Source organism: Macadamia integrifolia, chromosome 5, assembly GCF_013358625.1.
Source record: "Macadamia integrifolia cultivar HAES 741 chromosome 5, SCU_Mint_v3, whole genome shotgun sequence".
NCBI classification, from domain to species: domain Eukaryota; kingdom Viridiplantae; phylum Streptophyta; class Magnoliopsida; order Proteales; family Proteaceae; genus Macadamia; species Macadamia integrifolia.
This window is the reverse complement of record NC_056561.1, coordinates 5,258,514-5,272,638: the sequence shown is the minus strand read 5'-3', so window position 1 is coordinate 5,272,638 and position 14,125 is coordinate 5,258,514. Positions and strand designations below refer to the sequence as shown.

Sequence of the window (14,125 nt, the reverse complement as noted above, 5' to 3'; positions counted from 1 at the left end):
CATGAAGAAAGAAAGAGCTTTACAAGCGGAATTGCCCTTCTGGATCAGTAGCTAAACCCATTGATAACTACTTAGATGGGTCACAAGCTCGGCTCGGTGTGCTCGTATGGATTACCTTTCTTCTGTGCATCACTTGAAGGCCAATCTGTCTATAACAAGAGGAGGGGTCTTTCAACATCAAACTTCAGAACGAAAACCAAAATCAGAGTGAGGAAGAAAAAGATATCGTGATGTAAGCCCATTATTCCTTGCATTATAGGTGTTGCTGCGTCTTGAGATCCTAATTGCCATGGTTCCGCAGCGTCACAAAGAACATTTGGGAGGAATAGCCATTCTAGAACAATGATCAGGTTTGGTTCATTCTTTGACTGCTCTGCTCTGGAAAGAAGAGACTTGTTCTTGCTTCCCAACTCAGGAAGAAGGAAATTGCCGGTTGGGTTGGTCCGACCAAGAAAGGAATGGGAGCAAAGAATCCACTCCATAAGCACTGACGTGCGCCAGAACAACAAATGCACGGGCGATAAAGCCCTTTTATATAGGGTGATCGTAGATCAGCTTTTCTTGCTGGCTCAAAAGCCAGCCTTGCTCATTTAGGGTGGTCTACGATCAGCTCCCACAGGCTGATTATATATTGAGTATAAGCTAGGACGCACGAATCTAGGGACTGATGCATTAAGTCGGAAAGCAGAGCTTGTGAGCTTGAAGCTACGGGAGAGAACTGCTGTGAGCCCGTTTAGGAGCACATGTTTGGATATATTCCTGTGATCCTGACTGGGGTTAGGTTAACTATAATCCAGCCTTACATTATAAAATCATTGTTTACATGCTATTATTCTGTTTATTAGGCGATGTACAGGCTTGTTGCATAGTGAATATATATCCGAAGTTTTGCTCCCAGATTTTTACAAAGGAACCATTTTAAACACAAATTAAACATATAGCATATATTGTTGTACGTGCTTATTTGCACCGGATTTTTAAAAAGTATGATTGTTGTCTATACTCTAGTAGAAAGCGGGCCTTGGCGCAATGGTAAGGTTTCTCTATTGCGACCTAGAGGTCATGCGTTCAACTCTGGAAACTACGGCAAAAGCAGGGGTAAGGCTATGTATGTCTGCCCCTCCACAAACCACATATTGGCGGGAACCTCAAGCACTGGGTACACCCGTTTTTTTAAATAATAATATATGTAGTTTCTATGTAACAATGAAAAGTGATGTTTCCGAAATCACATGATAAATATGAGCCATCCATTTTTTAGGTTTTTTAATCTGAACCGTCTATTCTCACTCAAAGTTAGGAGAGTGCACAGTAATGCCAAGAGTAACTCCACACATGCATGGACAAGACATACATGTGATATGTGCCAATACGAAAGGGGGTATTTTATTAAATTATACTTCGAAATTTCACATGTGACTAATCTAGACCATGTCCTCTCTATCTGTTGAATTGGGGAATTGAGCTTGTGTCTCACAGAGACTAGCCCTCTTTATTTATAATAGAGAGAAAGGGATATTCTAGGGAATATTACAAGACCATAACCCTAATGGACTTAAGGACATGTTTGGTAGAACTCTAGAATACCCATAAACCCATTATTACAAAACACTCCCCCTTAAGTTAGTGCATACTTATCAAACATGCCCAACTTGCTAACAATAGGACTAAACAACTTACTACTGAGACTCTTAGTAAAGATATCAACTGACTAAGCCTCAGAAGGTACAAATGGAATGCATATGATGCCCTGCTCCAGCTTCTCTTTGACGAAGTGACGGTCAATCTCTACATACTTCGTGCGGTCATGTTGAACTGGATTGTGAGCTATGTTGATCGCGGACTTATTGTCACAATATAGTCGCACTGGTAAACTGAAAGAGACCTAAAGAAGACCTTGAAGCCATAGTAGTTCACAAATACCTTGAGCCATGTCTCGAAACTCAACTTCAACACTAGATCTCGCAACCACTGCTTCCTTCTTGCTTCGCCATGTAACAAGATTACCTCCTACCATGGTACAATATCCAGAAGTAGATCTCCGATCATCAGGATAGCCAGCCCAATCAGCATCAGTGAATGCCTCCACATGCAAGTGGCCATGAGGAGAAAATAGTACACCTTGTCCAGGCGCTGACTTCAAATATCTCAAGATGCAATATGCAGCCTCCAAATGAGTGGATTGTGGATCATGCATATATTGGCTCACAAGGCTAACCGCAAATGCAATGTCAGGGGGAGTATGAGATAGGTAGATTAGACGACCAACTAGCCTCTGATAGCTGCCCTTATCCACTAGTTCTCCATCTTTCTCCTTGAGGTGAGAATTAGGCTCTACTGGAGTATCAACAGCCTTGCATCCAAGTAACCTCGTTTCAGATAAAAGGTCAAGAGTATACAATCTCTGAGACGGGAAGATACCTTTAGCAGAATAGGCTACTTCAATATCCAAAAAATATCTGAGCTTCCCCAAGTCCTTGATCTCGAACTCAGTTCCCAAGTAAGCTTTGGGATAAGCAATCTCACGTGTGTCACTGCCAATAATCACTATGTCATTTATATATACTATAAGAATAGTAATGTGCTCCCCTGACTTCTTGATGAACAAAGTATGATCAGTATTACTCTATCTGTAACCTATGGCAACCATTGCCCCTGTGGAACTGTCCAAACCAGGCTCGTGGGTACTGCTTCAACCCATATAATGCCCGCTTTAACTTGCACGCCTTGCCCTGAGTCTGCTGAGTGGAGAAACCATTAGGCACATCCATATATACCTCATCTTCCAACTCATTATGAAGAAAGGCATTCTTCACATCGAGTTATTGTAGATCCCAACCACAGTTGACAACACATGACACGATGACCCTCACAGTGTTCATTTTGGCCACTGTTGCAAAGATTTCCTGATAGTATATGCCATATGTCTGAGTGAACCCTCTTACAACCAGTCTAGCCTTATACCTATCCACAAAGCCATCTGTAGATTGTTTCGCACTGAAGATTCATTTGCAGCCAACTGTTTTCTTCCCTAATTGAAGTTGAACAAGCTCCCATGTTTTGTTCTTCTCAAGTACCCTCATTTCCTCATGCATTGCTTCTTCCACTTTGGATCAGCAAGAGCTTACTGTAACTATGAGGAACAGAACAGACGCCAAGGAGGAAACAAAGGAATAGAAAGAAGGAGACAAGCGCTTATAGGAGACAACATTAGAAATAGGATGTTTAGTACATTCCCGTTGAGGTTTACGAACAGCTATAGGTAAATCAAGGGATGAATCAGTAGGGACTTACTAGTACTAGGACTTGGTTTTGGAGCATGCGACTAGCTTGGTGCAGTGGGTAGGATGAGTTTTCTTACGACGACGGCTCTCAAACACCTCAGTGGATCTGGTCGGCAGTTCACCTTTGGCTGGAATAGTCAATTCCCCCCGGGCTGAAACCATCGATTGCTCCCCCTAGGCGGAAATAAGTCCCAGCTATTCCTAACTTGTAACTTCTTCCAAATTAACCATCATCTACTCCGCCCACTACTAAAGGAGCAACTAGTGGCACATCTTCCACTTTGAGCAACTCCCCCTGAAGAGGTGTAAGATAATAGGCAGCGGATTCATGGAACACCACATCCATGGTTAGATAGTACTTCCTCGTGAGAGGATGATAACACTAGTACCCATTCTGAGTGGGAGAGTACCCAAGAAAGATGCAACAAAGACCCCTAAGATCAACTTCCTATGTTGCTGATAATTTCTGACAAAGGCAACATAGCCAAACACTTTGGGAGGTACAACAAAGGAAGTAGAACCCGTGAGGACCTTAACAGGGCAACGAGTTCCCAGTACCCGAGATGGCAGGCGATTTATCAAATAAGATGCAGTAACACTACATCACTCCAATATTGTGGGGGAACATGTGTCTCAAACATCAGGCACTGAGCCACCTCCAACAAGTGGCCATTCTTCCTCTCTGAGACTCCATTCTGAGCAGTCGTGTCCACAAAACTAGTTTGATATATAATGCCTTGATCGGCTAAATACACCTGAAATTCTCCATCAGTTACTCAGTGCCATTATCAGACCGAAGTATCCGAACCTTAGCATCAAATTGAATCTGAACCATGTAATGAAATTGTTTAAAACAATAAAATAAATCGCTCTTCTGATGCAGTAGATATACCCAGGTAGTACGACTAAAAAAGTCAATAAATGTCATAAACCATCGATGTAGGGACACGACGAGATGGTCCCCACACATCAGAATGGATTAAAGCAAATGGAATTAAACTTCTATTATCAGAAATAAGATAAATAAATCTAGTTTGCTTGGCAAAAACACAAGCATCACAAAAGAAATTGTTTGGATTACACTTGCGAAATAAGTCAAGAAATAACCTTGCTAGAATTCCTAATGGTGGGTGACCCAAGTGACGATGCCACTGGTAGAGACTATACAAGACAGAAGTAGATGCAGCCGGAACTGTGTGCTAAAAGGTCAATGCAGTAGGAGACCGATCAAGCATATACAACCCATCCACCACTTTACGACTGCCAATAGTATGATCTGTTACTAGGTCCTGAAAAAGACAATAGGTAGGAAATAATGTTACTTTGCAATTAAGATCTCTAGTAATGCTACTAATGGAAAGAAGATTAGTAGTGAACTTTGGGACATGCAAAACAGAAGACAAGGATAATAATGGACTAGGAGAGCTGGAACCCTTTCCAAAGATAAGGGAAAGAGACTCATCTGCCACCCGAACTTTTTGGTTGTTGCCTGATAGAGGAGAGTAACCATCAAAGTGTTTAGGAGACCCTATCATATGGTCAGTGGCCCCTGAATCAATAATATAAGAAAGGGATTCAATCGATGCACAATGGCCACCAAATGGTATACATGTGTACGGTGCAGGATTAGAGGAAACTGGCAGAGAAGTAGCTGAGGCCACAGAGGAGGAAGCAGTGTTAAGCTTGGTCATCAGTTGGCACAAGGTCTGTAGAACGTCATTGGAGACAGAGGAATCCGTGGGAATGTAATCAGAAACTTGATTCGCAACAGCATTGGACCATCCCTATCCACGACTATAGTTGTTGGCTGGTTTACCATGTTCCAGTACCTATCCCTACATTCCTTTCCACAGTAATCACACTTGACAACCTCCTTCTCTGTAAGTCTAGGTGGAGTTTCCCTAGTTTGATTCCCTGAACCTGAGTAGAGAGCAAAGTGATCCTGTGTAGCAGGGGAAGCATAGCAGTACCACGAGTGTCCTTAGTTTGAACAAGGGCATAGGCTTGTTCCAGGGTGGGAAAGGGATCCCTACTTAGAATCTGAGCTCGAGTTTGATCAAACTCAGACCAAGAAGGAATGCATAAACACGAATCTTATCTTCTTTGTAATGATAGCAATGTCAGCTTCGCATTTAAGAATAATATCATAATAAAAGTCCAACTCTTGCCACATACCTTTGAGGGTAGAATAATATTGGGAAAGAGAAAGTTCCTTCTGTTTAGTGTCATGGATCAGTTTCCTCAGCTCGTAACATTGGGCATCATTGCCAACCTGGGAATAGGTGTCCTTGGTAGCCTTCCAGATATTGGCAGCAGTATCCAGTAAGAGATAGTTCCGAGCAATAGTGAGATCGATGGAATTAATGAGGTGGGACATCACGAGAAAGTTGTCTGTCTCCCATTTAACTTGCATTTTGTCAACAGTAGTAGGCTTCTTCGTAGCACTAGTAATATAGCCTGACAAGCCACGACCACCAATAGCCAAGTAATAGGAATAAGACCATAGAAGATAGTTGCTCTCATCCAGTTTGATAGAGCTAGGGAAGATGGCAGGGACAGATGAAGAGGTCCCGTCAGATCCTAAAGATGTTGTAGTAATTTCGGACATGACTGTTGATTAGAACCAAAGGGTCTCAGACAATAGCACTAGAGTCTTCAACAACAAGAGAATAGATCTCTGGTATATCATCTCATAGAGATAACATGAAGAACAACCTCGGTGGGAAATATCAAATTCAACCACCGAGGGAAGAAGTTGTGGTGCCCGAAGAAGGAGCTAGAAGCTAGCGGCAACGACTCGACCGCTGGAGGCACTAGCGGTGAGAGGTGAGAGGTGAGAGGCGATGGCGCTGAAGGCAATGGTGGAAGGAGTTGTCGCCAGCGGTGGCAGTAGAAGTCGCTATCGCTAGCAGCGGCTAGAGGTGCAGGCGGCGGTGGTGGGGAATGGTGATCGCTGGCTTTGGGAGGGGTTTAGATGGTGCGGTAGGTTAGATGGTGAGGAAAGGGTTTAGGGTTTTATGGGTCTGATACAATGTTGAATTGGGGGAATTGAGCTTATGTCTCACAGAGACTAGTCCTCTTTATTTATAATAGAGAGAGAGAGAGGGATATTCTAGGGAAATATTACAGGATATTCTAGGGAATATTACAAGACCATAACCCTAATGGACTTAAGGACATGTTTGGTAGAACTCTAGAATACCCATAAACCCATTATTACAACACTATCCAACGGTCAAAATGGGCATATCATTTGTCCATATGGCAAAATAGAAGTCTTGTAAGTTGTAACATTTGGAAAAATAATAGACCTTTGTGACAATGAAAATTCACTTAATAATAATAATAATAATAATAATAATGACAGTGATAATTATTATTATTATTATTATTATTATTAGTATTATTATTATTATTATCATTATTAGTTTATTGATGATGATGATGATGATAATGATAACAGTAATAAACTAATAATAATAATAATAATGATGACAATAATAATAATAATGGCTTGGTTTCAAGAGAGAGTGGCTTGGTTTTCTTTCATTCTTATTAGAAATGTAAAATTACATTTTTACCACAAATTTAAACATTATAAACATGCTCATTAAACCATTCAGAGCAAAATAGGTAGAAAGGATTCTACAAAATAAGCGAAATAGCCCCTTGGCCATTTGACAAATTCTGTTGAAATTGATTTCAATCTCACAGAAATAAGGTGCAAAAATCATACCAAACACATTCCAAAATTGAAGTCACCCACTGAAATAATTCTCGAAGTCATACCAAAAAGAGCCCTAATCAAGTGTTAAAGACTTAAAAAGAGACTGGAAATGTCGGGATGTGATCCTTTTTTTTTTCTTTTTTCTTTTTTTTTTGGGGGGGGGGGGTTTTTTTTTTTTTTTTTTTTTTTTTTGGGGGGGGGGGGTGTAATTGGGGAGAGTTTATTTGACAATTTTGGGCTGTCATTCTTGTTTGGATGGTGGGTGACAAGGTTGTATCACTTCTGTTCCAATGGGGATAGGGGGAGGGATGGGAGTGGTTTACTTTGCTTGATAATTGTTTTACTATCCTCGGTGTCTTCCCTTTTCTCGTCCAACTCTACTCTTTCTTAATGAAGTTTGTCCGTACTCACTGATCAAAGATAAAATTACATGGAAGTCTTTGGGCTGCAGTGCTGCACAAATGTGTATTTACATGTTTATGAGTATGGGCATGTGTGTATGTATTTATGCAGTGATAGATAGAAAGCATCACCATCATTATATATCAAATGGTAATACTGCAATATATATCAAACAGCCATTCAGAAACACCATAAGTAACTAAATTACCTAAAGCATGTGAACATGTTTAAAAAAAAAAAACAAAAAAAGGCTTTTTCCAGTGCCAAATTGCTGGAAAAATGTACTCTGTTTGGCAAAGAAAAAAATATTGTTTCATTAAATATATCAAAAGGTCAACAGTTTGTCGGTTCAACCTTTTCTAGTCTATGCAGAAGATATGTTTTGAATTGACGAACGCCACGACCATTTGACAACGGATCCATTTTATGAGCCTTCTCAAATGCATGGAAGCGACCTAATTGAACACAGAGAAATTGCATTATGCATTAGGATAGATGCTAAATATCAAATGTTCAAATTGATGATAAAAAATGGACCACTGTAAGTTTGCAACAGATAATGATTGAAACTCTTATCATATTGTCAAGTAAAAACCCAGTATAGAGAACAGAACAGTAATAAATATTCTTTCAAGAAACATACAAGTTATCTGAGCCAACTAATGACAGATGATGGAGTCACCTAACTATACTTTATAGACAGCTTTATGGCTTGGGAGGTAAGAGGTTAGAGCTTCCACTAATATCTAAAACATTAGTCACAAATGAAATACAATGATAATTCTATCTAGGATCCATAGTTGTCAAGGCACCGCCTTGGCGTCCAAGAGGTTTTTTGAGGGTCTAGGAGAAGATCACCTTAGTGCAAGGCACTCATTTAGGCAAGAAATGGTGTCGAATCAAGTTTGGCACTGATTATGCCAAAAATAATATCTTAAATAAATGGCACTCCATTTACATAAGATATTATTCATAAATAATCATACACCAAATGAATCTAATAACTATGGTTGATTACTTTGTTTAAATGTGAAATTGATGAAGCTTGTCATGAATGTTTTGTTGGTATCTATCAATCGTTTGATCAGTGCTCGTCATGGTTTGAAATTTCGACCATTTCGATCATATCAAGCCAATCCAAGATGAAATTACATAGTACATTATAAAAGTCCAAGGTTTCGACTAGTTTCGAGTGGTACCCATTTCGACCAATATTTCCCAGAAATGGACTGGTTCAATCAAACCAGTGCCTATAAAATGACTAGTTTCGGGGGAAACAAGCTCATTTTGGCACATTTCGACCTATTTCGACTGTTTCTCTTGGAAACAGTGGATTGAAGCAAAAAAAAAAAGTCAAATTTCTCTCACATATTTTGCATAACCAAAGGAATCTCTACATTAAGAAGAGTAATTGGAGAAAAAAGGTAAACCCCATTTTTTCCAAAATTCATTTTTTTATAGAATATATTTGCATACAAAGTAGAATGCTTCAATTTTTATATGTTAGTTAGAATGACCCGATCTACATATTCATGGTGTCGAAATTGTTTGCTTTAATAATGTATTTTCATCTCTAGTATGTAACTTATATGTAGACTTAGGCTAATGTACAGCTTCACTTAGCGTAAACTAGCAAACTTGGGTCAACACCATAAGTAACATTTTATGTAATTTTTCATGAAACTAATTAATGGAATATGTTAGAAATGTCAAAAATATGATGTACACAAAAATCTGACTGAAAAAACACAGTTTGGGGGTCAAGACCATGGTTTCCTCGAAATTTCGGTCGAAATTGTCGAAATATGGGTCGAAACCCGATATGTAAAAACCTTGGCGCCTATGAGGACTGAACCCTTACATGTATCTGGTTCTTGGTCGTGACACATGGAGAACTCGCATTGAATTATGAGTCAAAAAAAGTCTTAGTTGGGCTTCCCTGCTTCTTTCTCATACCTATGTCGATGATTGGAATTGACTTTTTCCTCTATTAAAGAATGGACTCTACATCTAAACATAATAGCATTTGGGTCTCTTGGGTCTACTCCTCTCTTCTAAAAAATGACTCCATTTGGACTGTCAATCCTTCCTTTGATGCCTCTTGGGTCTGGCAAACAAAAGATTCTTGACCTCAGATCCAAAGCTCTTAGTGTCATTAACTCCACCATTGGAAACGGCTCCTCAACTTCTCCTTGGCTTGATCTCTGGCACCCTTCTGGTGTGCTCCTCTCTATTGTTATTCCTAGAACTATCTACTCATCGGGTCTTAGTAGAACTATCCTTAGCACCCTTCCATTTCATTTTCGTAATCTTGCATTTTCTTTGTCTACTAAGTCTATTCCCAAGTCTCATCATGAAGCCTTGTTTCACCCTGGGTGGAAAGTTGTTATGGATACGGAAATAGATGCACTATTATCTCGTCAAACAAGAAATCTTATGGATTTACCTCCTGATAAGGATCTTGTGCATTGTCGATGGTTGTACACTATTAAATATAATCCTGATGATTTTATTATATAATCTCAATGGTTGTTGAAGGCCTTAAAGCGCGATTGGTAGCCAAATGATATACTCAGACCTATGGTGTAGACTACTTTGAAATTCTCTCTTTCGTGGCAGGGTTAAACTATGTTCGTGTTCTTATCTGCCTCGTTGTCAATCTAAATTGGTCTCTTTATTAGATGGATATCAAAAATGCTATTCTAGACAGCAATCTTCAAAAAGAAGTTTATATGGAATAACCTCCAAGGTATGTCACTCAAGAGGAGAATTCGAGTAGAGTATGCATACTTCACAAGGCCATCAATGGGTTGAAGCAGTCACCACGTTCGTGGTTCGACAAATTTAGTTCTATTGTTCTTCGTTGTGGTTTCTCACAATGCTATTCAGAACACTCTGTGTTTGCTTGGCACCAGAAGTCCAAGATTGTTGTTCTCATTGTTTACGAGGATGATATTATTATATCCGAAAATGATGACGCTGGTAATACTGAAGTTAAATCTTACCTTCATCATAATTTTCAGATGAAGGACTTGGGCTCTCTCCAGCATTTGCTTGGCAATGAAGTTCTTCGGAGTAAGAAAGGGATTAGTTTATCTCAAAGGAAATATGTGTTTGATCTTTTATCTGAGATAGGGTTGTTGGCCTCAAAACCAGTTGATACTCCTATAGATCCTCATCAAAAGTTTAGAACCACTAATGGTGAAGACTTTGGTGACTAGCACCGATATAGGAGACTAGTGGAAAAATTTATTTACATCACTATCACTAGACCGAACATATCATTTGTTGTTGGTGTTGTCAGTCAATACATACAATCTCCAAAGAAGATATATTGGGAGGCATCATGTCGTATCCATGGTTCGAGAACTCGATCAGAACCTGCGAATCCCCAGGGGTCGAAATGATACCTGTGACTTTTGAAGTCACATGTTTCGACCATGTTTCGACCAAATTCGACCAAATTTTCTGTCGAAACATGAAAAATTTCTACCAAACCTATATTAAGTTAGTTTAGAAAGAAACCCAAGCCTTCTTTAGTTGAATTCGACCCCCTCTTTTTAGTTTTTTCTCCTGCGAGTGAGAAACTTGGGGAAACAGTGGAGATTTCCATTTTTTGCCTAACAAAGTTGAATCTAAGGGTGGTTCTTGCTTCATCTACATAAGAAATACAGCTTGGACCAAAAAGGTAAGTCCCAACTTCCCCAAAAATCATTTCTTATGGAATATACTTGTAGATAGAGTAGAATTATATAAATTTTTAATATATTACTTAGGAGGACTCAGTCTATGCATTCACGGTTGGCTGAATTTTTTTTTGCATGTTAATGCCTATGTGAACCGCTACGCCCCTCTAACTCACAGTAAAGTCGGCCTTTGCTTTGCTTTGCTTTGCTTAGCTCAACCTTTAAAGGTTCCCGGTTCGTAGAGCACATAACTATGATCATAGACCAACCAGCTTTTTTTTTATTCTGTTTTTGAAAATGCATTACCTACAACATATTTCAGTCAACAACTCAGTGTAATGATTACTGAACCTTTGGTTCACCACACAAGTATGACTTTATGTGTTTTTTTTATGAAACTAATGATGTGAATGTGTTAGAAATGTCTAAAATAGGATGTACACAAAAAAAATCATGAAAAAAGAAACACTTTTAGGGGTTCGAAACCTAAGTTTCCACCAAACCGGGAAAAATTCCTTAGTTTCCTCGAAATTTCCCAGGTTTCAACCGAAATTTTGGTATCCCCAATGGTCGAAACCCAATACCTTGAACCTTAGTCGTATCTTAAAATTTTTTAAAGGAGCTCCAAGGAAAGGGCTCATTTATCATCCCCACCTCAGTGTTGATTTGGTAGGCTTCTCTGATGCTGATTGAACTGGTGCTGATGGTGACGAGAGATCAACCACCAGATATTGCACATTTGTGGGTGGTAATCTTGTCATATAGAGAAATAAAAAACAAACTACAGTTGCAAGATCCAGTGCATAAGTTGAGCAACGAGCCATGACTCATATTGCAGCTAAATTGATGTGGTTGAAGTCATTACTTCATGAGTTGGGTTTTTCGATCACTTAACCTATGAAGATCAGAAGATGTTTTGTGATAATCAGGAAACCATCTATATTGCGAGTAACCCCGTATTTCACGAGAGAACCAAACAAATAGAAGTGGATTGTCATTTTGTGTGCAATGCAGTTATGAAGAAATCGATCACCACTCCATTTGTTGCTTCTGTTGACCAACTTGGTGATATGTTTACCAAACCCTTGTTTGGTCTTGCCTTCAATAAATGATGTTCCAAGATGGGCATGGGTGATTTATATGCTCCAGGTTGAGGGGGAGTGTTAAAAAATGGACTCTTGTACCGTGGCCGTACAAAGAGTATATATGTATTGATTAGGTCACTTGGGTATACAGTCACTCACATGACTCAATCCTTGAGTTATTTCCCTTACCTCAAGTAGATTAGATTACTTCTTTTATTTTATTTCTTTCCTGAAGTACTTGTACTTCCCTTCTAGTATTTGTTTCCTAGTTAGGATAGGTCTCAATCTTTTTTCCTATTATGCTTGTAACCTTTTTGATTATATATTCATGAAAGTAAGGGAGATTGATATTCATGATTTTGTGAACTAGCAGTCTCAGTTTTTCTCTTCTTCTTCTTCTTCTCTTGGTGATTGCTGGTTCTTTGTCTAAGATACTGTTACACCCTCATTTCAATAAAATCAAAACGATGAAGGATAAAATAAGGAATGATCATAGTAGAGCTGATCTAGGAGTAGCTCCGATATATGATAAACTAGGAGAAAGTCGTTTGAGGTGGCATGGCCATGTTCAACAAAGGACTTTGGATACTCTAGTACGGAATAATGATTTGATTCAGATTGAAGAAACTAAAAGAGCCCATACCTAAAATGACCCTAGGAGAAGTGAGGAAAGACATGCATAGCTTAAGCATTGTATCAAGTATGACCTTGGATAGAGCTGATTGGAGGGAAAGGATCCATGTAGCCGACCCCATTTAGTTGGGATAAGGTGGTGGTTGTTTTTGTTCAATAGAATAAAAAATATTCTCAAGACACCATCTTTCCACATAATGCCCACATGTATAAGCCTCATGATCTCTCGTGAAGATTTTTTTTATGGCCATCATATCAGATTGAAACCAAACTCTGCACAAGTCAGCTCTACCTCAACAAGTTTCAATTCATTCCCCACTCTATTGACAACCCATACTTACTCAAGAATTCATGGCAGTTCTTTGCATCTAATCCCAGTTATAACAAATTTATAATTAAACATACCCTAGAATGTACAAGGTATTTGAGTAGTTGACGACTTCTCTAGCAGTTATTCCCATGACACATACCGTTACATGACAACATCAGTGTCAATAAGATGCATGAGATGCTCTGGGGATATCAAAGCTGAATTTTCCATTCTATACGGCAAATTTACAAATAGCCCAATATCAAACACGTAATTCTAATACTGACAAATCACAACAAAAGCAAATTAAACAAGAACTATGAACTTACAGAGGTAAGCGACCCTGGGGTTCTCGTGCTCAATTTCATTGGCAACACGAAGAATTGGAACGATCTCGGTTAGTGACGATGGAACGAGTTTTTCACTGTCAATGCCTTCTTCTTCAGGACCATCGACTGGTGCCCCTGTCCGCATTCTTGTCATCTTCTTGGAAAGGGATTTGGACAGACCATCACTCTTAGTGCCACTCGTACTTGCCATTTCTGGCAGAGTAACTCTGGAAGCAACAAGAACAACAACGATCGATGGGTTTCGCTGTGTTGCCTATCTGGGTTTTGTTTCAGCAGTGAAACAGAGAATAGATGTTGCTCTATAATAGGCAATGGAGGGTTTAATGGAGGAATGACCATTTTTTTCTGTGCAGAAAAGTATCAGAGATTATTCCTTTTTGCTCAAGTGGGGTAAGCGTCTTTCGGTGTCTCCGAGAGAAAGAAAGGAATTAGAGATCCCCTGCTTTTGAGCTTTTTGAGCTTTGGCCTTTGATTTTGTTTGTGAATGGTGGATGGCATACTGACGAGACCCGAGCTTTCCCTTTTGCTTTACTTCTCAGTGCTAATAGTCCATAACAGAAAAGAATAGCTCTCACTGCTTCCGAAGAACTAACCAAAGCTTTTCTGCTCTTCTTTTGTTTTTTAAAATTCAACACTCTGCTTTTTCAG

At 39.3% G+C, this 14,125-nt stretch overlaps 1 protein-coding gene across 2 annotated transcripts in view; it reads right to left on the bottom strand.

Moving 5' to 3' along the window:
- Nucleotides 1-14,125, bottom strand: part of LOC122079365 (putative callose synthase 6) — a 74,817-nt gene extending 60,692 nt beyond the window's left edge. For both annotated transcript variants that reach the window (XM_042645763.1, XM_042645764.1), the window contains exons 1-2: nt 13,457-14,125; nt 7,768-7,868 (exon numbers count right to left, since the gene is read on the bottom strand). In XM_042645763.1, the coding sequence (XP_042501697.1) occupies nt 7,768-7,868; nt 13,457-13,667 (312 nt within the window). In that variant the 5' untranslated portion in view covers nt 13,668-14,125. The remainder of the gene's footprint in view (nt 1-7,767; nt 7,869-13,456) is intronic.